The sequence below is a fragment of the Anoplopoma fimbria genome, chromosome 9, assembly GCF_027596085.1.
Source record: "Anoplopoma fimbria isolate UVic2021 breed Golden Eagle Sablefish chromosome 9, Afim_UVic_2022, whole genome shotgun sequence".
Lineage (NCBI taxonomy): Eukaryota > Metazoa > Chordata > Actinopteri > Perciformes > Anoplopomatidae > Anoplopoma > Anoplopoma fimbria.
Window position 1 is genome coordinate 19135771 of NC_072457.1, and position 27975 is coordinate 19163745.

General features: G+C 44.6%; 1 protein-coding gene across 1 annotated transcript; it reads right to left on the reverse strand.

Moving 5' to 3' along the window:
* Positions 1 to 1041: 1041 nt before the first annotated feature.
* fam184b (family with sequence similarity 184 member B) lies at positions 1042 to 27975 on the reverse strand. The gene is made up of 18 exons (XM_054605186.1): positions 27823 to 27975; positions 20990 to 21178; positions 17820 to 18476; positions 17032 to 17167; positions 16486 to 16637; positions 15857 to 16390; positions 14734 to 14841; positions 14349 to 14647; positions 12945 to 13092; positions 11419 to 11538; positions 11126 to 11258; positions 10774 to 10904; positions 10400 to 10515; positions 8084 to 8443; positions 7862 to 7976; positions 5874 to 5981; positions 3597 to 3997; positions 1042 to 1628 (listed from the first exon to the last, which is right to left on the reverse strand). The coding sequence occupies exons 1-18, from the start codon at positions 27973 to 27975 to the stop codon at positions 1556 to 1558; spliced, it is 3933 nt and encodes a 1310-aa protein (XP_054461161.1). The 3' UTR covers positions 1042 to 1555.

Consider the following 27975-nt stretch of genomic DNA (forward strand, 5'->3'; position numbering starts at 1 on the left):
TACACAAATGCTGTATATATGCAGAAAAAAAATCTAACTCAATAAATATTTTATCTGATTTTTAACTCAATTTGAAAGTGGTGCTGTGATCACGATTTTTGCAATTCTAGATTAGTACCAAAGTTATTTTGTTGATTTATCAATAGGTATATAGACGGAAGATTAGTTTCTAACAGTTTTTAAAATATCATTCATTCAAATTGATTATAGTCCAAAATTGCTTAAAAATTCTGTTTTGTTCTGGGGTTTTTTCTTTGGGGTCTCTGCTGTTGGTTGATCGAGCAATTTGAAGACATTTCTTTTAGACTTAAATATATAAAAAATAAATATAAATAAATAATCATCGCTTGCAGCCCTAATCAACAGCCACACTATGTGCACATGTGATACTCCAGATAATCTGCAGAATAATAATATTACAAAATGTCAAAAAATCACCCACTTTGATAACTTAAAACATGAAATACACCTGATTAGGCTTCTGTACAATTTTAAACATTTCAGTTGCTTTGGATCAATAAAGTTTCTTATGTCGGCGATTTGACAACATAAACCTTGAAACAAACTATTCACACTGTGGTGTATTAGGACATTGTTGACAAAGTAGATGCAAAGGACTGCGTTATGGACATTAGATTGTGAACATGTCAGCAGATATTGGCATACTGTATGTTGACTCTAATATGAATTCAAACTGTGTATCATTTTTAACTAAAATTTCAATAATATCCGCATCAGTCAGGCTATGATGATAATTTGGGATTTTTACATGAAATTTGCATTTGTTGCATTTTGCTCAGGTATTTGATCTGCGGAATTAGGCAAAAGCAGACATTCCCAACTGGATACAATACAAAATAACACTGATGAAGGACTTCATGCCCGTCCCGACGTATAATACATTCCATGTGCCACCTTAAATTACTCACCTATGATTAAAAAATTGCGTGTTATCCCGGTCTTTCCTTTGTTGCACCACTGTACAAAGAAGAAGCGCTTGCAAAAACAAAATATTTTATTCAATTTGTTCATCAAGGTTATCATACATTTTTGCATTGAGACAAGCTTCATTTTGGTACGGTGAGTGGCGTGTGTCCTGTTTTGACGAGGATCTTGATTGAATACGTCGAATGCTTCCATACCTGGAGAGACAACTGGTTGCTGATTTTCAAGAAACAGACAGACATTCTCCCGGAATAATCGCGTGGTGGAGATTAGAGCAAAGGTTGCATTTTTTTAAAAAGGAAGACTGCTTTAATAAAAACAACATATGGAGACATTCCAAACTATACAAACAAGATCCGGCAGGCCTATGTTCCAGAGAAGAGGTCAGGCATGTGTTTGAGAAGCACTTTTTGGTTGAGCTTTGAGGCAATGTTTGAGATGGCCTTGCTGGTGATGAGCCCATATGTTGGTGTGTGTGTGTGTGTGTGTGTGTGTGTGTGTACGTGTGTGTGTGTGGGAAGCAAACGGATGTGTATAAGAAGCAATGAACTGTATATGAGGAAATGTACTTGCAGCTGCTGTGCGTGTGTTCATGTGCTTTTTTTTGTGCTCAGAAGGAGAAGTATTTGGTGAACCACTCCTGTTTTAGTCCCTCTGTCCCCCTCTGCTCCAGATACGGGCCCCTGCAAGACACAGAAGAAAAACACATGCATTGGCTTTCTAAAATCAGAATGAATATGTCCTCATGCTATGGTTCAGAGCGTTGGGACGTTTTTTGAGACGCCACATTCACCAAGAAAGGTGTTTAAAATCAGGACAGCCAACTTGAAAGGAAACGTTTACTAGAAGCTTGTGTAGGTTTGATTATATATTTTTGCTTTTTTTTCTCCATCCATTTCTGGTATTGTTAATTCATTTTTTTAGACAGAGACTTGAAAGCAGGCAGCAGCAACCTCTGGTTCTGAAAGGTCATGCCAATGCTTAAGTGCCTTAAACTTTATTTATGGCCATCAGTGGCCACTGGTTGTATGAGAAAATGACCCTACTCTCTTGATTTATTACCCCAGTAAACATTGTAAACATGAGTCTATGGTCTCAGTCTTCAATACAGCATGTTGTTCATTTAGTAAGTTATGGTCCCATTTAGAGTCAAGTCGACCATGAAGCAGGGTATGCTTTATGGCTGGGCTACCTTGTGATTGACAGGTGGCTACCACAGTTTTGTACGGTGTGGGAGTTGTCTCTGTTTTCGTCTTACAACTTATGATAGATAGATAGTGTTTTTATTCAGTCATCACACACAATGCAATGTATACAGCCTATACATAACATAGCATACAATATAACTATAAAGGCATAGGCAGAAGCATTAAGCTTATACGTATATGACTATCCTACTTTCCCATCAATCAAGCCACCCTCAAGAAAACAAAATATACAAAAAAAGAAAAGAAAAATATATTTCATTCAGACTTGTAACCCTCAAAAATAGCTTTATAAACAGTCCTTCTGAAAACCAAAAAAAAGTTACACATTCGTATTAGAATTGTTCCATATATTAACCCCAACAACAGAAATTAATCTCCTTTTAATCCCCTTTTTAGCTTTTTTAGCAGTAAACACTATCATACTACTTAAACATGGGGCAACTTTAAAGTTCCTTTAAACGTTTACCTGAGCAAAGTAAATTTGTATCCACTGCAAAATGACAAATTTTAATAATTCAGTAACATTACATAATATCATTAATATAAAGTCTAAAAAGTATTGGACTAATCACTGATCCCTGGGGTACTCCACAGGTAATAATAATAATAATAATAATAATAATAATAATAATAATAATAATAATAATAATAAGGCTGTCGTCATCTTGGTTTAAGGCCTTTCTAAGTCTTTCTAAGTCCTGACACCATGTCATTAACTTGCACACACTGCTGTCTATTTTGCAAGTAGCTTTTCAGCCAATAGTGAGCTATCCCTCTCATCCCATACTTCTCCAATTTTCTCAATAATTTGGTGTGATCTATAGTATCAAAAGCCTTCTGGAGGTCAACGTAAACACCAATAGAATACTCATCATTTTCTGCCATCATGATGGCGGCGACCCAAAACCAAGATGGCAGCTGCCTAAGACAAAGATGAACGGCCATCAAACAAAGATATAATTAGGCAATAGCCTAAAAACTAAGATGGCCAAAACCAAGATGGCGAGGGCCTAAAACCAAGATGGTGACAGCCTAGAACCAAGATGGCGACAGCCTAGAACCAAGATGGTGACAGCCTAGAACCAAGATGGTGATGGCCAAAATGATGAACTTGGATGGCTTCAAAGAGGCAGTCCACAAACCAATGGCGTAGTGACGTAGCGGTGACTATGCCCACTTCTTATAAACAGTCTATGCTTGAAAGATTCAGAATTACATGGTATAACAGAACTCTAAATATTGAATTGAACCATTACATGTTAGGATATATTGTTTATATATATATATAAATATTTTCTATTATGAGTTTGTATGTTTTTGTTTTCAGGTCACTGTAGTATCTTATCCAAATGTCGATCACTCATTGAAGTACTCGTGTGCGTCTTTCCCATTCCCTTTCTTTACATCTGTAACATCACAGCCAAGATATCAGAATGTTCATACCTTATTGACTGGGCCTGCAGGGTTGCATGCGGCTCATGGCAGGAGGGCGCCACGTAGCGGATGCCCGTCTGCGGAGAGGGGCAGACGGGGAGCGGGGCGGTAGGCGCCGGCGTGGGAGGGACGCAGGAGGTCCGGGATCTGGTGGAGCGGGGGAGGGAGGGGGAGGAATGCTGGCCAAGGGAGAGGGAAGTGTGCTTGTGTGGCAGGGAGGAGGAGGAGTAGTGGGTGGAGGTCTGCGTTTGGGAGGTGGACTGGTGGGGGAGAGTTGAGGAGGATCGCTGATGGACGGAGGAGGTGGAGGAGGAGGACGATGAGGAGGAGGGGGGTACCAAGATGCTCCTGTCATAGGTGCCAGCGCTGGGGATGCTGGTGACGCAAGGAGGAGACTCCACACGCTTCCTCTGTTGGGACAATTTCATCAAAAGATAAGGATGCTGATATTCTATATTGTCCTTATTGTCAATAAACCCTACACTTTCCTGTTTCCATAAATGTTCACTAGGGCACAACATTTGTACTAATCCGCAGCTGAAAATAGTCCCCAACAAATGCACTTTTTTTATGAAACTATATATTTGTGACCTGTTTTTTAAGATTGATTGATTGAACTTTCAACTTGTTATGAAACAGTCTCAATTTAATACTGATCCCTCTATATGACCTACATAAGTGCGTCAGCGAGAGGATTGTCTATTTCTATATAGTTATTCTTAATGCTTGTCATCACGGATGACATGGATTCTGCGTGAAATCAGATTAAATCATGCAGGTTCACAAGAAACTCTTTCAGTTCAGACACCGCCGGTTCCTGCCGGGAGCCAACACTGACGCCACGCCGCTAGAGACCCAGGCACGGGAGAACCAGAACCAGGACTGATCATCGCAGACATTCTGACGCCTTCTGCAGTAAAATAAGGGGTTTTCTAAAGGAAAACTGGTGCACGGAAACACTACCACTTACGTCCATAGGGGCCGCCAAAATCAACACTAAATAAAAGTTCCTTGTAGTAACTTTAAATATAGAATATCACCAACCTTATCCTTTAATGAAGTGGATACCTGGTTCATTGCATTCATCAAAACAAAGCGTAGTTGTTCAAAAACATGATTTTAGTGACTACTTTGTGGATGTAATGAATGAAATTGCCTTTAAGGAGATGTTAGAGTTTATTTAATATGGATCATACCGACATCATTTTAGCCACAGCTGATCAGTGATAGATGGACTAGGAAGTCTAAATCTAAAGTGTTACTCTGCCCAAAATGCTTCATGAGTATCAAACCATCAGCCGCTGTATTCTGTAAAATGTGTCTACCTCCCTTTAGCAGCAGCAGCTGTGGTCAGCCTGAATTCATATCAGTCACAATGTTATTCTAGAGAAGAAGTATATCTCGAGACACTCCTCAGAATAATGAATCGTATGCTCACTACTTTGTTATGACAAAGATAAAGTTAAATACACAACCTAAGAAAAGGGGGGGAGGTGTGTATTTGGCCATATTTTGGGCACACGAATAGTCACCAGATTGCAGTTTACACTGCAGGAGTAGTTTGTGATGATTCGTTACTTTTCTTTCCCACTCTCTTGGTTGCCATTTTAAACCCAGGCTGAGCACAGCAGCCATTAGCTGTAAGAAATAAATCACAAGGTGTTTCACAACGATTTTCAAGTCTGCAGATGGAGTGCGTTTGATATTAAAAAAGATTTTGGGCAGAGTGTCATTTCTAATACAGTCAGTAAACGTATGCTTAGATTTGACAGCCCAGTAGATCTGGGATCATCCATCTGTACCTGATACCATAATGAATGAAGGGGAGTTAATGCACAGTGGATCCTGCGCTCAGTTGTAGCCTAAAATTATGATATATGCAGCTGAGATGCTTTTTGTTTTTGCCATAAAAATGAATGAATGAATGAATGAATGAATTAATAAATAAATGAATGAATTAATGAATAAATAAATAATTGATATTATATATATTTGTTTTATTCTTTTCATTATCATCTTGTATTTATTTATTTATTTTATTTAACATCATTAAATTTGGTTTTATTTGGAGGGAACCAAAGGCTGTATCTTTACTGGCCAAGTTATTAGTTTATTATTTCTTCTTTTTAATTGTTATTCAAATAATTTAGGGCGTGTCTTTACGACGCTTTACGCTGATCTGTCGAGCTGGAAGTGTGTCAGTGGGAAGTTGGCTCCGGCCCAGCGGGCACTTCTGGCTGGAAGAAGGCTCGTTTTGATGAATACATTATGAACACATGCACTCACCCTCATGGTTGGCGTGACGCTCCCGGGGCGGGACTTGCTGTCACGGACCCTGAGGGTGCTGTTGTCCCCGGCAACGGGAGGGTGGAGCTGCAGCTGATGCCTCTCTTCCTGGAGGGAAGGAGGACAAGGAAGGACTTTCACTGGCCTCGTTCACAGTCGGTGTTGTGGTTGATGTGTTGGAGTTGTGTCTAGAGGGTGCACTTGTTTCCTACTCATGCCTCATGCCTCACAGATGGCCGACACAGCACTCTGGCCGAGGACACTTTGAAAAATGGTCTCCACTGATGATTAATGATAACACTGTTCTATTTTGTTTTGGCCTGTGTGAAGTTTTCATTCAATCTTGGTCACTTTGATGTTAATTGGCTACATGAATGTCAGATCACTTTAAACCATTTTTCCTTATTTTTGAAATATATATTACCAATTTAGCAGGATTCAATGTCTTTATTTGATCTCAACTCAAGGTTCAACATTTCGCCAGTTCTGGAGCTTTTATCTGTATTACACTGTTCTGAACTAACTCAGAGATTTTTTTGGCCTTTTGCCTTTACTGGATAGCAACAGTAAAGACACAGACAGACCACACAGGGAGAGAAAGAAGGGGTTCAACTATAAAAATCCCTGGAGGGAATCAAACCGGGGACACTGCAGTTAAATGGCATGTGTCCCAACCACCGTGACACCGGGATCCCTGTGCTCCACATGTATGAGAATCCTAGAAGTGCTCAGATCAATGGAAACTTAGCAAACTTAATCTACTAATGAGGACTGCGTGATGTGATCAAACAAATGAATAAATGGCCTTGAGTTGAAGTCAAATGAAGATATTGCTGCTAAACTAGTAACACAATTTTCCTCAAACGAGGAAAATTGTGTTTTTCGAAAGTCAGAAAAGCTGTGAATTGTTGTACAGTTAAAGGTAGGGTAAGAAATCTTCTTCAAAAGCATATTTGACATTTCTGTCAAAATTCTACTTACATCCTGATAGCAACAAACAAATCAAATGCTCTGACAAACAATATTCTGGTGTCGGTGTCTGTAGCATGACTGTAATAAGCGAGTCCAATCATTTCATTAGACCCTAATGCTGAATGAAATGATCACAGCCTCAACAAGCTGCTAGCTGTCAGCTGTGAGTCCAACAACAGCCATGTTTGTCGATTATTCATTATGATCAATTGGGATGGCTTTGGAGGGAGGCTTGAAGAACATTGGCAACTTTTTTGCTACATTTAGCAGCTTTTGGAGCTAATGCTGCTAGCCAGTTTCATCGGAAAATAGCAACACTGGGCTGGGTTTTTCTGTTGAATATTTTGTTTTAAATGTTGCACACTCTTCCTAGTTTCTCTAGATTACCAACCATAGTGCTAATGTACTTTTGCGACTGTTATACGGCTACCAGATGATGCGGAAATAGTCCATTGAACAACAAGTTTCTGTTAGCTGTGCACAGTGCACAGTGCATGAATGGAAGGATAAGTCTGACGTTGTTCTGTATGTTTTTTTACCTTCAACAAATCCAATATAAGATAGCACTCCTTGTTCTGAATATTTGACCTTTAAAAAACGGGTCACAGATGTAATTGTAAAATTGTAATGTTTCATTAGAAAGAAATTAAAAAATACTCCATAATCCCCCAAAGCAGCTGGGCTTTTTAGTTTTAAGCAAGTATAGCCCAAACAGGAGCGAATACAGCATTATTCTAGAATATTTCACATGATCTAATGCTCTAGTGAGTAGCAGCAGGGCTGTAAACTACAGCGCTTATTGTTCATCATAATTTAGGAACATGTCACCTGGTGCTAATAATTTATCAGTTCCACAGGCCATTGTTAGAGTCTGTAATGTTATCACCACACTAATCCTTTATCAGTTCCACAGGCCATTGTTAGAGTCTGTAGTGTGTGTGTGTGTGTGTGTGTGTGTGTGTGTGTGTGTGTGTGTGTGTGTGTGTGTGTGTGTGTGTGTGTGTGTGTGCTCCCACCACTAATCGTTTAATGAGCTGGTCCCTCTCGGTCAGTCTTTCCTGGAGTCTCCCCAGCTGCAGGTCATCACATCGAGGCTCCCTCCTCCTGCACCGCTCCTCCCGCTCGCGCAGTCTGCAGTTAAATCATATACACAAACACACACACACTTTTCTCACATACCCGTCCTTCATTTTAGAACTCGCTGGATTTCCACCCAACACATCTCGCCCTCTACTCACTCGTTCTCCAGGGCCACGATGCGGGCCTGCAGGTGCGTCTGGGCGCTGCTGTACTCGGACACCAGGCTCTGCATCTCCTTCTTGTGCTTCCTCCTGATCTCCTCCACCTCCTCTCTCCTCTTGTCCTCCTCGCGCTCCTTCTTCTTCTCCTCGTCCACCTCCTCCTCTTTCACGTCCTCCTCTTTCCTCTCCTCCCAGTGTTTCTGTGACTCCTCCAGCTTCTCCATCTCCACCCTCAGCTTCTCCACCTCCTCCTTCAGACGTTGTGCTTCCTCTTCCAGCTGGGCGTCCCTCTTTTTGCGCAAATCCACGACTTCATCTTCTTTTTTCTCCTCGGTTTCAGGATTCTCCTGCACGGACCTGATAAAACAGAAAGTGGCCCGTATAATACAAAACAACATTTATGATAAAAAGGGATCTTACATTTTTTTATAGTATATACCGATAAATAACAAAGCTCAACAATATACACAAATAATTACAAATATACAATTCATTGTCACATACTGCAGAGAAACCTGTAAACTGATTTTAACCTGGAGATAAGGGGTAGTACATTTTATGGAATTTCTCTACGCAAAATATAAAGCTACAGCCAGTAAACCGTTAGCTTAAAGGAGATATACTATGCTACTAAAACATGTTCTTAAAACAACTCTTTGTTTGTTTGTTTATGTACTTATGGCATACGACAGAATACACTCAACATTGAAAAGGTGCAATGGCCCTTGAGACGATCGCAGCCCACTGCCGCCCAACCAGCCAGTACTGAGGGACCAAACGCCACTGAATGGTGGATGTCGGCCATATTATCTGCCCAGAGAATATGTTTTGTTGCTGCTGTTAACATTCCTATTGATGCAATTTCAAAAATTGCACTACAGGAATGTACTAGTTTTTGTTTTCATATTTTTTTTGTGACACAAATGGGCTGCAACTGTATTAGTTTGTGCATCCCTGTGTTGCATAATGACAATAAATCATCTTTGTATCCTTAAATTTTACACATAGGGTCTGTCTGACTATAACTGTTTTCACCGTTTGAAAAATCTCCGTTTTAATATGGTTCAACGGAATTGCGTTGCTAGGCAACAGCTTGGATCCATGTTTGATTTATGTCAGCCGATGGTATCAAAATGCACTGCAACCACAAAAGAACTGGGAAACATTAAGAATGATTATGTTAAAAACTGTAAAATGGTCTTTATATTGTTTAAAGGCACAGTGTCTGTGTGTGTTTGTCCTTGAAACTCCATGTTTTTATAATTTCATGGTATTTGTTTAGCACTTATACCTGCTTTATTATTTTAAAAAAATGACATGAATATCTCACAAGTATTTGGGACCTTTAAAAGTGTGAATGACAGGAAGTAAACATTGGACCAAAGCTGATGTCAGACAGAATTATTACTCGTTATACTTTATTTCCATCTTCAGTCTGGTCGAACAAGGTGGAACGGACGGATTCAAAGGTCTGGACCCATGCAATTAAAATGGACCGTTTCAGACTGACAGCATGTATTATATTATTTTTTAACACTGAAGCATGTAAACATATTCTAGTAGAAACCCATAATACAAGTATGAACCTGAAAATGAGCATAATGTCTCCTTTAACTTATCAAAAAGCCTGTAAACTGTCGGAAACAGCTAGCCTGTTTATGCTAGCTAGGTTATGCTCAAAAGTACCCCTACAAGCACCTCTAAAGCTCCCTAATTGACAGGTTATACCTAATTAACAGGTTGTACCTAATTAACAGGTTATACCTAATTAACAGGTTGTACCTGGCCTTGCTTAATGTGTTCGTTTGTGAGCTTTGGAGGTGTTAACAGGTGTATATTGTTGCCTTTGGACTGAGCCAGTCTAGCTGTTTCCCCTTGTTTCCAGTCGTTGTGCTAAGCTAAGCTAATGGGACGCTGGCTCCAGTTTCATATTAACCGAACAGTCAGAGGGGCACTGATTTTCACATCTTAATATTCCTTTAAAGGATTTCAACGATTAATCGATGCATGGATTAGTAAACCGACAGTGAATTAAGTGGCAACTACTTTGATAATCGATTCATCATTTCTGGCTTGTGAAATGTAAGGATTTGATGCTTTTCTTTGTCATCTATGATAGAACAAGAGATATATTTGGTTTTAAATAAAACTATCAATCGTCCCCTTGTACATCTCCTTGGGTTTTAGGGAAATTGGTGACGATTTTCCACTATTGGCGGATGAACCAACAATGCAAACAATCATTAGCTGTCGCTGTCCCATATGTCATATCATTAATGTGGAAATAACTCCACATCCACTAACTTTCCTCACCTCTCCTTTAATTGCTTCTTCAGTGCTGCGTTTTCTCTCTGCAGCTCCAGCATGGCACAGCGGCTCTCATCCAGCTGTCGCTCGAACACCTGATTCTGGTTCTGCTGCTTCAGATCCTTCACACACAAACACACGCACACACACACACACACACACACACACCCACACACACACACACACACATAAACAAGAGCATGCAGACACACGTTGTCAATATCTATGTGAACAACAAAGACATCAGTTATGAAATGGCTGTGTTTTGCTCATGTGTTCACATATATACATGTTTGCTTTTGTGTGTGTGTGTGTGTGTGTGTGTGTGTGTGTGTGTGTGTGTGTGTGTGTGTGTGTGTGTGTGTGTGTGTGTGTGCTACCTGTTGTAGGGCCATCATCTGTGTGTGTGCCTGCAGTTGAGCCTGCAGGTCTTCTATCTGCTGCATGTGTCTCTGGGTCATCTGCCGGCTCCACTCCGTGTGCTGCTGGGTCAACTCTGCACGCTGCTTATCTGATATCACACACACACAAGCAAAAAAAAATAAAAATCAATTTTGCCCACTGCTACAGGTACCCATCCGCTGTTGCCATGGTGAAGTGTATCCATGGCAATAGCAGCTTCACTGTTGAATTCATAATCTCTATGTGTATATCGCTCTGTGTGTGTTATACAGAATGCGTTACTGTCTGCCTGCTCATGCACGTGTGTAAACGTGTGCATGTGTGTACTACCTAGCTCCAGGTGGTGCATCGTCTGCAGCCTGTTCCTCTCAGACAGCACGTCTTCCTTCGCCTGTCTCTCTAACGCCTGCAGAGCCTTGGCGTGACTGTGCCTCTCCTCTCCTATAGACTTGGTTTGGGGCTCCTTACACACACAAACACACACATCAACAACACACACACAGTACGCTTAGCCTTGCGTATGGAGCACAGACATGTGCGCATGCTTATAGGAATCACATTATCGAAACCACTCAATAATTCATCACAGAGAGAGGAAAGAACTATGAAGGATTTCAGATCACCTGCAGCAGATCCCTCAGTTTCTTGTTTATCTCCTTGGTGTCCTGGACCTCCTTCCTCAGTCTGTCAATCTCGGGGTTTCCATGGCAATCGTCTACCGTGCCCTCCTTTGCCTTCTCCGCCTGCATCAACAAGAGAATGTTACGGTGTATATTAATCCAGAGATGATGAGTTTGCAATTAGGCTTGGAGTTTAGTGTGAGATGTCGCTTTTGTTTGAGAATTTGCAGACTCTTGAATTAAATAAATAAATAAAAACGCATTGTGGGCTCAAAACAGGCTTATGGAGCTAATTAAGAGAGCACTCCAGTGATTTAGTATTGCAACTTCGATTTAAGTTGGTCAACTGAAATATCCAGACTTTTTAGATTCTAGTGTGAGTCAAGCTTCAAAACACTGGATCCCTCATAGTGCCAGTGAAAGATGGAGGTTTACACCTTCACAACGTAGGCTTTCTGTTAAACTGTATCCACACCCAGGTGACATCAAAAAAGTAGCATCGGAATTAAAATTCTGAGTTTTTTTCCATTGCTGATTAATGACATGCTTTAAAGTGGCCTTATTATGCTTTTTCACTTTTTCCCTCTTCTTTAGTGTGTTATATATATTTTTGTACATGTAAAAGGTCCGTAGAGTGTAAAAGTCCACGCCTAAAAGGAGTTACCCTCCCCCTCAGAAACACTGCTCCTGAGCTGCCTGAAACGGCTCGATTGAATTCTCTCATTCACTTCCGTAACTTTATGAGGTCATAATGTTACGGAAGTGGCGTAAAACTCCTTACGGCTAGTTTGGCCCTCAAACAACAAAACAGAGAGACGAAGCTAGGCTCCGGAGGAAGAGCTTTTTGAAATGTGAAACGTTGACCAATCTCAACAGAGCGGGCTAGCTGACCAATCAGAGCATACTTGGCTTTCTGGAGGGAGGAGCAAGCGCTACAACGGAGCATTTCAGAGAGAGGGTGAGAAGAGGTGCTGCAGGACAGCCAGGATGAGAAAAACAAGGAGGACTATGAGCATTAACGCATGTAAACATGTTGTAACTGTAACTTGAGATAAAAATATGCACCCGGAAAATAGCATAATAGGGCCTGTTTAAGAAAAAAGGTGTGACACATCATTTTTGAAGGGAGAAGAATCAGCTCAAATTCTTAACATCCATTAATCTTTGATCGAAATGCCATATTTTTTTGTGTTTACAGCATCCTAAATGTGAGGAAATGCTGCTTCGCTTCGTATTACATGACGGTCAACTGAACTGTAGGTCCTGGACTGTAGGTTGATCAAAATTAGCATTTCAAAAGGATTATCTCGGGCAGATTGATTGAGGAAATCAATCGATGCTGCAGTCCGTAACTAGCTAACAGAAGTATTTTCATTGATTGAGCTTATGGTTCACTTGCCACATCGCCATCTCTCTTTTCAAATAAACAGGGAAAGAAATTAAGAATAAAGTAAACAGCAATTCTGTCTGGTTATCGGGCTATAATGAGGGAACTGAGTACAAGGATCACAGACTTGAAGGAAACTCACCTGCTGTGACTCGCTCAGTTGACCCTGCAGCTCAGATATCTGCGTCTGCAGCTCCTGCTCTTTGTTCTGCCATCTCTGCTCACTCTCAGCGACGGCAGCGTTCATCTCTATCCTGAACTCCGCTCTGAGACGATCCTCGCACTCCGCCCTGGAGGCATCAGAAACAAAAGGGCGAGGACGTGAGTTAACCTACATGCAAATTCATTTGACATTCCTCTTGAAATGTGCTTCTCACTCATTTCAAGAGGATGATCATTTCTGAGTTTTAGGTTTTGTGGATGAGGTAGATCTGATTATATTTCACTTTTATTTTCTTCATATAAGTGCAAATCTGGTTTTCCATACATTTTTCTATTCATAAATCAAGAGATAAGGGAATTCCCTGAGTTGTTCTGGAGCAGAAACCTGTAAAAATCTTGCAAACAGGTTTTGTAAATGTGTGCCGTGGAAAAGACCCCAAAACAGGATAGTCATGTTGAAGAGTACTATTGTTAGTGCATTGCTGTCTCTATGCGCACTGGTATCTTAGAGCAATTGAAAGTTACTACAAGGAACTCTCATTTTGTGTTGATTTTGGCTGTTCCTGTGGACAAAAATGTTTCCAAGCACCAGACTCCTTTTAGAAAACCTCTGATTTTACTGCAGCAGGGGTCTGGCAGTCTGCCACCCACAGTCCTGGTTCTGCCTCCCTTCTTTCCAGCAGGGCCAAGCAATACGGCCAGGGTCTCCAGCAGCGTGGTGTCTGTGTTAGCTGCCTGCGGGGACCAGAGGAGCAGAGAGGTGAAGCTCTGCTCCTGGCCGGAGGAGGAGAAACTGCTGCCGGGAGCTGAGACGATGGAGCTTCTGAGTGCAAGTCGGAATCTGGAAGCCGGATCCTGGAAGCTGGATCTGGGTATTAATGAGGTGGGCTGGTCTCTGCCAGAGAGACCAGCCCACCAGACCCGTTAGGGTCTGAGCTGAAGGGGTTTCTGATGAACCTGCATGATATCATAACTATATAGATATAGCCGATCTTCACGCTGCTGGTCTCGTTTACTGATGTAGGTCATATAGATCCATCTTAAACTGAGACTGTTTCATAATCAGCTGAAAGTTCCTCACAGTAACTTTTGTTTTCAACGTGTGCATACGGTAATGATGAAGAAGATATGTGGAACCACTTTAGGATTAAGGACAGGACTAATTGGTTTTCTGAAAACCATTATGGTTAATGTTTATCTGGATCGTGATATTGATTTCCCTTTTATGCACTGACACGGTTTTGTATCACGGTGCATCGTTTTTATTGCTGCAGATAAATTCTTTCACCCGTTGACGAAGCTCATTCCAATGAAGGAATGATTTGCTTCTCAGCTTTGGTTTAACAGGATGACGGGGGGGGGGGGGCAGCGGTTCTTCTGCTACCTGATCCGGTCCTCGGTGTGCCGCTGGCTCTGGTCGAGGAGACTCCGCTCCGTGCTCAGCCGGCTCTGCTCCAGGACTTTCTCCTCCAGCCGGTGCTTGTCTGCCCTCAGGGACGCGGTCTCCCTCTGCTGCCTCTCCCGCTGCCTCTCCGCCTCCTCCTGCGCCCGGGCTAGCCGAGTCCGGGCCTGACGGAGCTCTTCCTCCAGACGGGAACACTGCGGACCGCAGGAGGCCCCGGCCTCGGGGGCCACCGGCTCCTTCTGGTCCTGCTGGCGAATGGAAGACTGCAGCCTACAGATCTGAGAGCATGGGAGCTCTTTTACTTTGCACATATTACAACTGATATTATCTTTCATTTTATCAGACGTATCTCATCTAGTAAAACCTCATTGGTGGCGTCTTTCATCTTCGTCCTCAGCTCCTCCCTTTCCCTCTCCAGCTCGCTGCGTAGCTCCTCACCGGTCCTCCTCTCCTCATCCAAACGTGCACACACCTGCCAAGAAAACCCACCCCCTCATCAACGCCATTATATTGTCTACATTAAGTAGTTGCTCTTCAAAGGGGCAGTTCACCCCAAAATCAAAAGTATATATTTCTCCTCTTACTGGGAGTGCTATTTATCAATCAGGATTGTTTTGGTGTGTCTTGTCTAGTTTTTGAGATATCTGCTGTAGAGATGTCTGCTTTCTCTATGATATCATGGGACTAGATGGCATTCTGCTTGTGAAAAAAATACATCTTCACAAAACTTAACATCAGTGTCTTTTTCATCATGACCCAGTTACTCAAAATGATCCACAGACCTAGTTGTGAGCGTTTTTTAATGCTCTTAAAGGTGCAGTTCGCCCGGAAGAAAACACAAAATACATATTTTTCATCTGACTATGGTAGTAAGAAAGTAGTTCCTAAATGACATTGTTTTATCTCCAAAACTAGACGACTCACACCAAAGCAATCTAAATTGATGAACAGCGCTAATGGTAAGGGGAACATTTTTTGCTTCGGGTGAAATGTCCCTTGAGGACCCAAAGTTTTCCAAGTGGCAAGATGATGCACAGATCAGACAAAAAAAAGCTACATAAGTTGTTGTGATCTGTATTTTTTGATAAATTACTTTATAGTTTCATCTCTTAGGCCAAGTGGGTGACTCCTGATGAGGAACAGACTGCTTAAAAGTCACCTAGTATCACAGTAGCTCGATATCTGATATCTGAAGAATCCTGATTTCTTCTACGCTTATTAAAGTTTCTAAGGGTTTCTTTTTTTCCTGAGCACATGTGCGTTACACACACAGAGAAGGGAAAGTAGAACTGAAAGGAACAAATTAGTTCTCACAGCGGCTCGTCCTTGTATGCGAAATAATTAAACACAAAGTCTGGCTGAAACTAAAATAATGAAGCCTATAGGAGCTCAACTATTTTTAAAACTCTGATACAAGTGCACATTATGTAAAACTGTGTCCTCTTTATCGTCAGATAAAGAGGACAACCCCCCAGACAAACGCTGACCTCCTGGTTGGTCTTCCTCTCTGAGCTCAGCGCCTCCTGGACGCCGTGAAGCTCGGCGGCGTGCCTCCTCATCACCTCCTCTATCGCCTTCCGCACCTGCTCCTTCAACCGCTTCCTGTCCTCCTCGGCCTTCTCCACCAGCCTCCTCTTCTCCTCCTCCAGCTTCTGCTGCACACTGGCCCTCTCCGCCTCCACCTGCTCGATGCTCTTGTCCAGCTGCAGGCGAACGCGGACCCTCTCGACCTCCAGCTCCTTCCTCTGCCGGTCCACCTCCTCCTCCTTCTCTCTCCTCAGGCGCTCTTTGATCCCCTCAACCTCCTCTCTCTCTTCCTCTCTCTCCCGGCGCAGTTTGTTTCTGTCCTTCTCGAACTTCTCCTTTTCTTGCTCTCTTTCCCTCCGCAGGTCCCCCCTCTCTTTGTCCATCTCCTTCTGCAGCTTGTCCCGCTCGTCGTCGGCGTGTCTTTGGATGCGACGCAGCTCCTCGGTCTGGGCTCGCACCATCTCGGAACGCAGACTGGAAAGCGCCTCGGCATGCTGATTGGACACAGGGGACATAGGATCAATGTTATTCAAGCAACAGCTTTTCATATGTGCGTGTGTGTGTGTGTGTGTGTGTTGGTGGTTCTTACCTGGCGTATCTGCCGGGCGTGGTCGCTGTTTCTGCCGCTGCTCTGCAGCTCCAGCTCTCTGTTCCGGCTCTGCAGGCGGCTCGCCTGGCTCCTCAGCTCCTCCACTTCGGTGCACACGCACGTCTCGCAGCCCCCCCTGTTTAGCAGCTCCTCTGATACACACAGAGAACACACACCCAAGTGAACACACACACAGATGCACGTATTGATTGATTATGTATAATAGAAGAATGGATCCAATGCCGAATGAGGAAGCGCCCAAAACAAAATAGTCACTCTCGTGCAATAAATAAAATCTCTCTCATTTTTTGCTGACCGGGTGTGATGACACTTTGATGAAACTGTTTGCCTTTGTGGAGGATGAATAATGCAAGTTTGTTGCTTTCCCTGTATGTATTACAAACTTAATTAACGCTGAGTCAGAGATGCTGGTTGGAATGCGCTGAGCTCAGCTTTATTTAACCGACGGCACCTCTCCCTCCCCGATGGACAGACGGGCAAGACGACAGGTGTGAAGCGGCGGGGGGATAGGCCGAGCGGCTATACCTGCTCTGCTCTGCAGCTCGTCCTCCTGCAGCAGCAGCCTTTCCTTGGCCACGGCGAGCTCCTCCTCTGCCCGCCTGGCCGCGCCCTCGGCCTCCGACACGCGCCTCCGGTCTAGCTCCAGCTCCTCCTCCAGGTCCTGGTTGGCACGGCAAGTGAGGAGGGCGAGAGGAGTGTTGTGGGGATCGACCAAGCACAAAGGGGGAGAAGATGGAGAAAAAACAGGAAGACAGGTGAGGGAAGCAGCTTTTGACACAGATGAGGAGGAGAGGAGAGCAATTCAGGGAAGACGATAAGGGGGGTGAAATGTGGTGAGTCAGGGAGTTCATCTCCCCCAGCTACCGGAGGTTAATGGTCTGCTGTGTGAGGGCTCGAGTCAGCTCGGTGCCAGCTCTCGCAGGGCTTCTTAATGCTCGTCCGCGAGGTGGTAATGGTGGTGGTGCGGCGGATCTATCCCGCTCAAACTGCTCATTAGCAGAGAGTTGGCAGTGGGGAGCAGCACTCAGGGAGGGCAGCCAGCGGTTAGACGAGCAAGATCCACCCCCCCCCCACTCCCTCCCCTCTCTCTGCCTCCAACTCGCTCCCTTTTCCCGTCAACACTCTCATTAGCTTGGCGCATCCGTGACAGGAAGCTGCCACATTTCAATTTCCTCTCACCTTCGTTTTCGCAGCCTACTAGTTATAGCATGGAGGGATTACATATGTGTGTGTGTGTGTGTGTGTGTGTGTGTGTGTGTGTGTGTGTGTGTGTGTGTGTGTGTGTGTGTGTGTGTGTGTGTGTGTCTCTGTACCTGTATCCGCTCCTGCAGTTTGACCGTGTTCCTCTTGCCCTCCGCCAGCCTTTCCAGGTGGCCCTCCACCTCCGCCTCGGCCCTCTTCACCCTCTCTCGCAGGGCGCTGTGCATTCCTTTCTTCTCCTCCTCCTCCCTCTCCTCCCACTTCCGCCTCTCCTCCCTCCAGTCCGCCTCCATCCTCCTCCTCATGTCCTCCCGCTCCTCGTTGAGGTCGCTCACCCTCTGCTCCCACCGCACCTTCTCCTCTCGCGCCGCACGCCCCCTCTCCTCCTCCACCCGATCGCCCTCCTCCCGCAGAGCCTTCAGCTCCTCCGAGAGCGCTCGCACTTTTTCCGAGTCCTCCCGCTCCTCCTCTCTCTTGTCCTCCTCGTCTTCCCTCTGCCTCTGCTCCTCCTTTCGCCGCCTCTCCTCGTCGGCCGCTTTCTGCAGCTCCTCGCACTTTGCGTTCAGCTCCAGGATCTGCTCCCCGGCCTTCTCCAGCTCTTTGCTCAACCGCTGGTTCTCCTCCTGGGCGTCGCCGATGTGCGCCTTGGCCTCCTGGAGCTCTTCCTCTGCGGCCTGGAGCCTCTCCTCGAACTCTTTCCTCAACTCCGCCTCCGTCTCACGCTCCCTCTCCTCTGAATGGATGCGAAAGCACTCAAAGTCGGCCTGCACCTGGAGGCAAAGGTGAGAAGGTGTTACACAGTGCACAAACATTTAAAGTCACTACAAGGAACTTTCATTTTGTGTTGATTTTGGCGGTCCCTGTGGATGGAAGTGGTAGTGTATCTGAGCACCAGAGTCCCTTTAGAAGACCTCTGATTTTACTACAGCAGGGGTATCGCAGTCGGCTCAGCTCATTCCTGGTTTTGGTTCTCCCGGGCTCCCTTGGCTTCCAGCGGGCCCAGCAATATTGCCTGGGTCTCCAGCAGCGTGGTGTTGATGTCGGCTCCCGGCGGGGACTGGAGGAGCAGAGAGGTGAAGCTCTGCTCCTGGCAGGAAGAGGAGACGCTGCTGCTGGGAGCAGAGCTCTCCTCCTCTCACCAGAGCTTCCGACTGCAGCACAGCCTAATCTGGGTCGCACTGCAAATATCCATTTCATCTCAGAGGAGCTACTTTGACCACGGAAGTGAAACCAATACGATAGTGCTTTAAACTTGCATTCTATCTAAAGGCCATCAGGGGGCGACTCCTCTGGTTGTAAAAATAAGTCTGATTGTATAGAAGTCTATGAGAAAACTTCTCACTTGATTTATTCCCTCAGTAAACATTGTAAACATGAGCTTTTGGTCTCAATCTCTAGTTTCAAGTCTTCCTCAATACAGCATGGTGTTTATTTAATAAATGTATCGTCCTATTTAGAGTAAATAGACCATAATGCAGGGTATGCTTTAAGGCGGGGATACCTTGTGATTGACAGGTCGCTACCAGAGCTGTATACGCCTTACACTGTTTGCAAAAATATGCCATGATACCACGGCGAAAATCCAAGATGTCGATTGCCGACTTGAGGCTTCAAATCGGCAAAACATCATAACCAGCCGGCAGGTTGGTTTCACGTGACCATGATTCATAAGTAAGTTATATGATGCAGTGAGGAGTCCTGAAAATAAAAGACCTGTTTAGGAGGAGACACTTCATTTTGCCGGTCTGTCATCTCCTCTTAACGTTGTATGTATTAGGTGATTATAGGGAAAGTTGAATAGGAAAAAATATAACTGACATCTTCTCAAACAGGTCCATTATTTTTTCCTTATTTGGACGACCCTGAGTGTATTACTGTGTTTATACCATGGACACTATCATACCATGGATAAAGAGTATTATACCATATTAATAATAATCCAGCAGCGTGGTGGTCAGTCTGTTGACTGTCTGATGAAAGATTTGAACAGATCTGCTGTTAAACGTTGTTCTGTATCTATATTTCCTGGTAGGTGTCCATGTAATGTCATGCTATAGAATTTGCAGAAAAAAAAAAGGCAAAAAACTGAAACAAGAAATACAAAAGGACAGACGACAAACAAACCAGAGAGACGAGTGTGGCCGCTCGTTTCAAAATAAAAGGTAAAAGGTCCATGTCACATTACATCTCTTTAGTTGTTGAGATGTATTCTGTTTCCAAAGAGCTCATAAGAAAGTCATGTGGGTCTTAATGATTTATGTTGGTGTTTTATTGTGTTGCTCAGCATGTCAATAAGGCATGAAGTCTTAAGCTGTAAAGTCACAGGCCATCTCAGCTAGGTTGACTGTTGTAGGTCACATGAGGGGCGGGTTTGATTTGCTGCTCCCACAGGGTTTTTACACGTGACATTACAGCAATACAAGAAGCCCTTGACTGAGGTCAGCTTATCTGATAATCAGGAGGTTAACCCACACCTATAAGAAGTGCACGCAGTCCCTGGGACATCACCCATTGTTATGTGGATTGCAGGTTTGAAGTTTAGAGTTAGTCATTTTGTCTGAGTCCATCTTAGCTATTTGGCCTTCTCCATCTTGGTTTTTACCTTTCTCAATCTTGGCTTTTTGTCCCACGCCATCTTGGTTTTTATCCTTCTTTATCTTGGTTTTTGGCCGTCGCCTTCTTTGGCTTTTTGCAACCAAAAGTGACACGGGAGGGTGGAGCTAGGTCCTATCGACCAAGATTAAATAAAGAGTATTTTAGGTGACCCAAATGGTTACAATTAACTTTCATGAAGTGAAATCACACTGTGAAAGGGTCTAAGTTGTAAGACGTAAACACAGACAACTCCCACACAGACAACACTGTGGTAACGACCCTTTAATCACAAGGTAGCACCGCCCTAAAGCATACCCTGCTTTAATGATCTATTTTACTCTAAATGGACCATAATTTAATAAATGAACATCATGCTGTATTGGAGAAGACTTTAATCTAGCGATTGAGACCATTTAGTCATGTTTACAATGTTTATTGAGGTGATAAATCATATAATGGAAGGATAATTCTCTTATAGACTTCAATACAATCAGACTTATTTTCGCCCCCTGCTGGACATTAGTAATAATGCGAGCTTAAGGCCCTTCCGCATTGGCTTCACCTTTCAGATTAGGAGGTTGCCGACTGACCCACCCATGCACACACAAACAAACACACACACACACACACACACACACACACACACACACACACACACACACACACACACACACACACACACACACACCTGGGCTCCAACTCTCTGCTGCTCATCCAGAGAGTCCTGCATCTCCAGCAGGCGTGTCCTCAGCTGCGACCCCTCCCCTTCGTGACACGTCTCCACCAGGATGCGGTGCAGCTCTTCATGGTGGGCGTGGCTCAAGGACTGCAGGGCCGCCTCCTGCTCCTCGTTCTTCATGTTCAGAGAATAAATCACCTGGAGAGCATCAACGGCAGACAAGGAAATATTTAACGTTTATTGCACACGAAATGTATGTTTTGAACTGTATCTGTTCACCAACTCTTTCAGGGATCGGCCATCTTTCCTGTTTGCAGCCGCTCCGCTTGACTGACTTGTGATTATGATCATATCTCATACTGATGTGCCTTTTACAGTGTCTGTTTTAATGAATTACTCTTGTCCATTGTGTTATGTAGTCTTGCTTAATTAGTATCTAAGTTATTCAGGGCTTTCTTCATGATTTATTGTTTTTTACAGTAGCTGCAACGTTTGAAGGTTTTCTGTCCCTCAGGTTGAGAGATTTTAGGCAAAAAGTGCTTTTGTGTAGCCTCCCCCCTATTTTTGGAACTAACTGCAGAATAATTTAAACCAGGAACAGCCAGTCATTGTTGAGTTTAAACTGAGATTAAAATAATTATTTGCAGACTGAGTAATAGATGTTGACCCTTTGATAAGAAAAGATTAGAATTGCCCCCCCTTATTTGCAAGAGTATAAAATGTTTCCTTCTTATGGACTTTAGTTAAGATTTTATTCACCGTTTCCTTTTTCTTTTTATGTGATTAATATCATGGTGTGGTGAGTTTTTTTTTATATTTCTTTCTTGATCTCCTTTGGAAAACAACCTGGTTACAGTTTACATCCTCGTGGATCCAGATGATCCACTCTGTGTGGTGGGAGTGCATCACACAGCAGGAAAACTGACACCAACACTAGTCCACAAGCATAATTAGAACTGGCAGCTTTACGAAAACAAATATCAAACTGACACAAACTCGACGTGGAAACACAATAATCAAATAGCAGAGGTTAAACAGCAACACTGGCAAACAGCGGGCCATGACTTAGTACAGTCTAGTGATTCTCCTGCCTGTCAGCATGTGTGGAGTCCCGATATAGTCAGCGACCAACACCTGAAATATGGCCTGTTTCTCCCCCACTATTCACTGTACCCTCCACACCATGTCTACAGTGTCATCATCATCTGCTCCTGCTGACCCTGATGGCTCACTTACAAACCCTCAGAGGTGTGTGTGTGTGTGTGTGTGTGTGTGTGTGTGTGTGTGTGTGTGTGTGTGTGTGTGTGTGTGTGTGTGTGTGTGTGTGTGTGTGTGTGCATGGGTGTACACAGGGGGACGCATAGGCTCATATTTTATCTGGACGCCTCTCTGTCTGCAGCACACAGCTGGCACAGCACTGGTGGACATTCCCTCTGTGTGTGTGTGTGTGTGTGTGTGTGTGTGTGTGTGTGTGTGTGTGTGTGTGTGTGTGTGTGTGTGTGTGTGTGTGTGTGTGTGTGTGTGTGTGTTGTGTGTGTGTGTAAGCATGTCACCACCTCTCCCTCACACACACACGGACATGGTCTCAGAATTGCCAAGCTCCTTTAATCTATGATGTATTTCTTAGAAATAAGCGACAGATATGGTTGATGGATGGGACATATTTCAAATTCCTGTGCTGCCGGTCGATTCAGGAACGTCACTGTCCTTGTACTTTGACCCGTGACTCAGAAGACTGAAGGGGACTCTGAATCTAGGGCATGGTTCTGAGGGGAGGGTCTGTCTTGGCAGTCCTCTTTGGCCAGAGTGAGAGCAAGGAGGGGTGAAGAGGAAAACATAGCAAGACGGAGGAAGAGAGAGGACGATCCAGGGAGCGATATGTATGCTACATGTCCAGAATTATATGAGCATCCGAACATTACACCCATATGCCCTTCTGGGAAAGCTATGCACAGACAGGATGCACAAAAAAAGCACCAGCGAGGTCGTGCGCTGATACGATTCTTTATTCCTTTCTTTGTAACCACCAAAGCTCTGACAAACATTTCACTAGGTAATCACACAGATTGACCTGCAAGATAAGAAAATTCAAAAAAAATATCTCACTTTATATGTATCCATTCATTTGAAAGGAATTATACATATAGTCATTATTACATTTAAATAAAATGCATTCGTTCAATGTATATAGGACCTCTAGTCTTAGCTAATGGTTAGGCTTTTAATGGATAAAACACATAATAAAACACATAATAAAACAAACCACCACTACAAAGTATTTATGTTAAACTAGAGGACCACCAAAAGTGGATTTTTAAAAGCCAATAGCAGGAGAAGGCCAATAGTTAATTAATGGGCCGATACCTTTCAAGAGCTGATAGTGTTGCGTTTTATATTCAAGAGATAACTTTTGCCAGAATGATGGTGATGATTCGCTTTCTGAAAAAATACCTCAAATAATGAATATCACCACAGCTAGCCTCATGCGGCTAACGGCTAGATAGCTTGGTGACATTCATTTTATTTTTTGCAACATTTTATGAGATATTTTATACGACAACTTTCACAACATTCTCTTAAAAATGAAAAGTTGAATTCATAAGCAACATTTACATTGATATTAGCATATGTTACTGACATGCACTCTCCTCTCCTGGTTTTACTGTTGCACTCAGTTTAAGCATTTACCAACTTACTTTAATGATAAAGTAATAAAGGTATCTGGTCACTTGTTAGCAAAAAGCACATTGCTGAAGTTAGCTTCTGAATCGTAGCGTCACCCAAAGAAACAGAACACAATGTTGTTATTTAGTCGCAAATTTTAACCACATATGAAAACGTATTGGACATTGCCTTAACGTTGTTTAAAGCCCATGTTCAGACTTCATTTTAAAATGTTAGAGCAATAAGGCAATGTCACACTTTGATTCCCCTTTTGGGTTGTAAATTCTCAAAGACGCTTGGCATGGCAGCTCTGGTCAGAGAGTGGCGAGAAGCCTCTTGCTACTGTAAATCCTGCCTCGAGATCCCCGTATCGATCCTGCCAGTCGATAGTGTTATTCATGTAGCCTTGCGAGCCAGTGCCCATGCTTATTGACAATAACTTCATAGTCAGCAAAGCATGAAATGAATATTCTGTCTACAGGTTAAAGGAGCGCCGGGATGAGGCTTTTTGCAAACAGGGGTGAGATGTGGAGTGGATGGGTAGTGCACAGAGGAGAGGTTAGGCAAAGAGACAGGCAAGCATGTACACACACACACACACAAGCTTTCACACATATCAAAGAGGGTACCGCTCGTTCTGGATTACAAAGCGGGGACAATTGTGACAGCTTAAGCTAGATACGTACAGGAAGTCGCACAGACAGAATTAGAGCTGCCAATCAAACGTGTTGGCATACATGAGCACACTGTAATGTGCCACTGTTGATCTCTGCGAGTCACGTTAAGAGACTCTCCTCTATATATTCATTCATGTTGCCGTGCGCATGTCCGTGCACGCACAAGCTTATGTGAACATTCACAACAGCTGGCCGGACGCGGTCAGCCCTGGCGTTCTTTTTACCGTTGACTTGTTCCACCACGTAAACACACTCCGGCGTGCTACCGGTTTATCTTTAGCAGCACCCATTCAACCGGGGCGGACCGCTCTCAGTAGCAAAGGGAGGGAGGGAGGCCGATGTAGGGAGGGGGAGGGGGAGGGGGAGGGGGAGGGGGAGCCGTGCAAGTCAAGCAGAAGTGTGGAGGAGTGAGGGACGGGCCGACGTGAGGAGGTGTGTTAAGTACAAGTGCATGACTGAGTGTGTGAGTGTGTGAGTGTGTGAGTGTGTGACTGTGTGTGTGTGAGTGTGTGACTGTGTGAGTGTGTGAGTGTGTGACTGTGTGACTGTGTGACTGTGTGAGTGTGTGACTGTGTGAGTGTGTGAGTGTGTGACTGTGTGTGTGAGTGTGAGTGTGTGAGTGTGTGACTGTGTGAGTGTGTGAGTGTGTGAGTGTGTGACTGTGTGAGTGTGTGAGTGTGTGACTGTGTGAGTGTGTGAGTGTGTGAGTGTGTGAGTGTGTGAGTGTGTGAGTGTGTGAGTGTGTGAGTGTGTGACTGTGTGAGTGTGTGAGTGTGTGAGTGTGTGACTGTGTGTGTGTGAGTGTGTGACTGTGTGTGAGTGTGTGAGTGTGTGAGTGTGTGAGTGTGTGAGTGTGTGACTGTGTGAGTGTGTGAGTGTGTGACTGTGTGAGTGTGTGAGTGTGTGACTGTGTGAGTGTGTGCCAGCCTCCCCCGCGCACACAGAGAGCAGAGGTTAATAAATATATAAGGTTACCACAGCTGACCCATTTCCCACTTCCTCTCCACTCCACACCCCCCCGCCCTGGCAACACTCAAATAAACCGCGTGTCACATGCCCGGCAACCCAAAGCCCCGAGAAAAAAATGCTTACACCAAATATTGGATTTGATGATTCTTATGTTTCATCAGCGGGATGGGTTAGGGTTAGGCTTGCGTAAAGTTTCAAGAGAGGAAAGCAAGTCCAGGCTTATCTTCTTCTTTTTTTTTTTTTCATTGCAGGATGGAGGTAGAAGGACCAGGCTGGCAAACTCCCCTAACAAGCACAGACACAAGTGCTGACCCTCCTCGTCTGTTGTCATCTTTGTTTGTGCGCGTCCCGAGAACATGCTGCATATGAAACTGCAGCGTGCATTACATCATCACACACACACACACACACACACACACACACACACACACACACACACACACACACACACCTACAGGCAACACAGAGGTGAGCCCATAAGGGAGGATGGGAACTGCACAGTCATCAGTAATTGTCATAGCTCAACAAGCTATGGGTCATGCCCTGCTTCTGTAAGCATTATTGTGCACCAGAGAGAGAGAGAGAGAGAGAGAGAGAGAGAGAGAGAGAGAATCCCCATATAGCAACGCTTGCTGCACAGAAAGCCAGAGCATCCCCTGCCCGCGGGTTCATATGAATAATATCGATTACTCAATTAATGCGTATCTTTTCCAACTTCTTCAATGTAGCGTTTTCTTCCTTTTATCTGGTTTGATATCACTGTTAATTGGTACCTCTGGATACCTTTCGTTATCTGTTGGTCAGGAAAGTAGTGAAGCGAAAATTGGCATTTATGCAATTTTTGAGATGTGCAGTTCTCTTTATTTATTTTTTTCAAAGCTATAAATCGATGCATGGGGAAGATAATCCATACGTCAACTGATAGTTACATCACTCCTAATTGATGCTCTGAAAGGTCTGTCTCTCAAATAGCTGTAGGTCTGCAGCCTTAACACTCTGAAGCTCTCAGTAAATGTCTGATTACTGTGTCAGTCACGAAGACGAAGGAAGCCAAGTTTCCCCAGGGATGATGATGATGATGATGATGATGATGCACATGTATAAGGTGTTTATGCAGCATCATCATATTCTGTTTTTGGTTACCTCTCTTATTAGGATGTTTATTCTCTTAATCTCCGTGGACTCATATCATATTTCTACAAGCATTTACATTTTTTAGCTGATGATCTGTTGTTGTCCCTCGAGGCCTATATGTCACATATCACAGGCTCATTACAGGTTGGCCTTCTCCATCTGCACTGATGTGTCGGTGCGATGGCAGATAGAGTGAGGCGGCCATCAGATCACCCAATCAGCCTGGCAGACCCGGTGACAAGCACGTGCGGCGGCGCCTCTCTCTCTCTCTCTCTCTCTCGCTGTCTCTCGCCCTCTCTCTCTCTCTCTCTCCCTCTCTCTCTCACTGTCTCTCTATGTCTCTCCCTCCCTCTATCTCTCTCTCTCGCTGTCTCTCTCCCTCTCTCTCTCTCTCCCTCCCTCCCTCTCTCTGTCTCTCTCTCTCTCTCTCTCTCTGGCTGTCTCTCGCTGTCTCTCTCCCTCTCTCTGCCTCTCTCTCTCCCTCGCTGTCTCTCCCTCTCTCGCTGTCTCTCTCTCCCTCTCTCTGGCTGTCTCCCTCTCTCTCTCTCTCTCTGTCTCCCTCTGTCTCTCCCTCCCTCTCTCCTCTCTGTCTCTCTCTCTCTCCTCTCTCTCTCTCCCCTCTCCCTCCCTCTCTCTCTCCCTCTCTCTCCTCTCTCCCCCCTCTCTCTCCCCCCCCTCTGGCTCCCTCTCTCTCCTTGCTGTCTCTCTCTCTCTCCCTCCCTCTCCTCTCTCTCTCGCTGTCTCTGGCTGTCTCTCTCTCTCTCTCCCTCTCTCCCTCTCTCTCTCCCTCTCTGTCTCTCTCTCTCCCTCCCTCTCTCCCTCTCTCTCTCTCTCTCTCTCCTCTCTCTCCCTCTCTCTCTCTCGCTGTCTCTGGCTGTCTCTCTCTCTCCCTCTCTCTCTCTCTGCTGTCTCTCTCTCTCTCTCTCCCTCCCTCTCTCTCTCCCTCTGGCTGTCTCTCTCCCTCTCTCTCTCTGCTGTCTCTGGCTGTCTCTCTCCCCCCTCCCTCCTCTCGCTGTCTCTGGCTGTCTCCCTCCCTCTCTCTCTCGCTGTCTCTGGCTGTCTCTCTCCCTCCCTCTCTCTCTCTCCCTCTCTCTCTCCTCCCTCTCTCTCTCGCTGTCTCTCTCTCTCTCTCCCTCTCTCTCTCTCGCTGTCTCTGGCTGTCTCTCTCCCTCTCCCTCTCTCTCTCGCTGTCTCTGGCTCTCTCTCCCTCTCTCTCTCTCTCTCTCTCTCTCTCGCTGTCTCTGGCTGTCTCTCTCCCTCTCTCTCTCGCTGTCTCTGGCTGTCTCTCCCTCTCCCTCCCTCTCTCTCTCTCGCTGTCTCTGGCTGTCTCTCCCCCTCCCTCTCTCTCTCTCTCGCTGTCTCTGGCTGTCTCTCTCCCCTGTCCCCATTGGCTCTTACCTTGGTGAGCTGAGCGATCTTCTTGCACATCTGCCCGTGCATCTGGTAGTCGCACAGCTCCTGCTCGGTGCTGGTGAACTCTGCCGCAGTCCCGTTAACGGCGGAGCCCGGCCCGGGGGGCTGTGCAGCCTTACCGGCGCCCGCTGAAGCCAT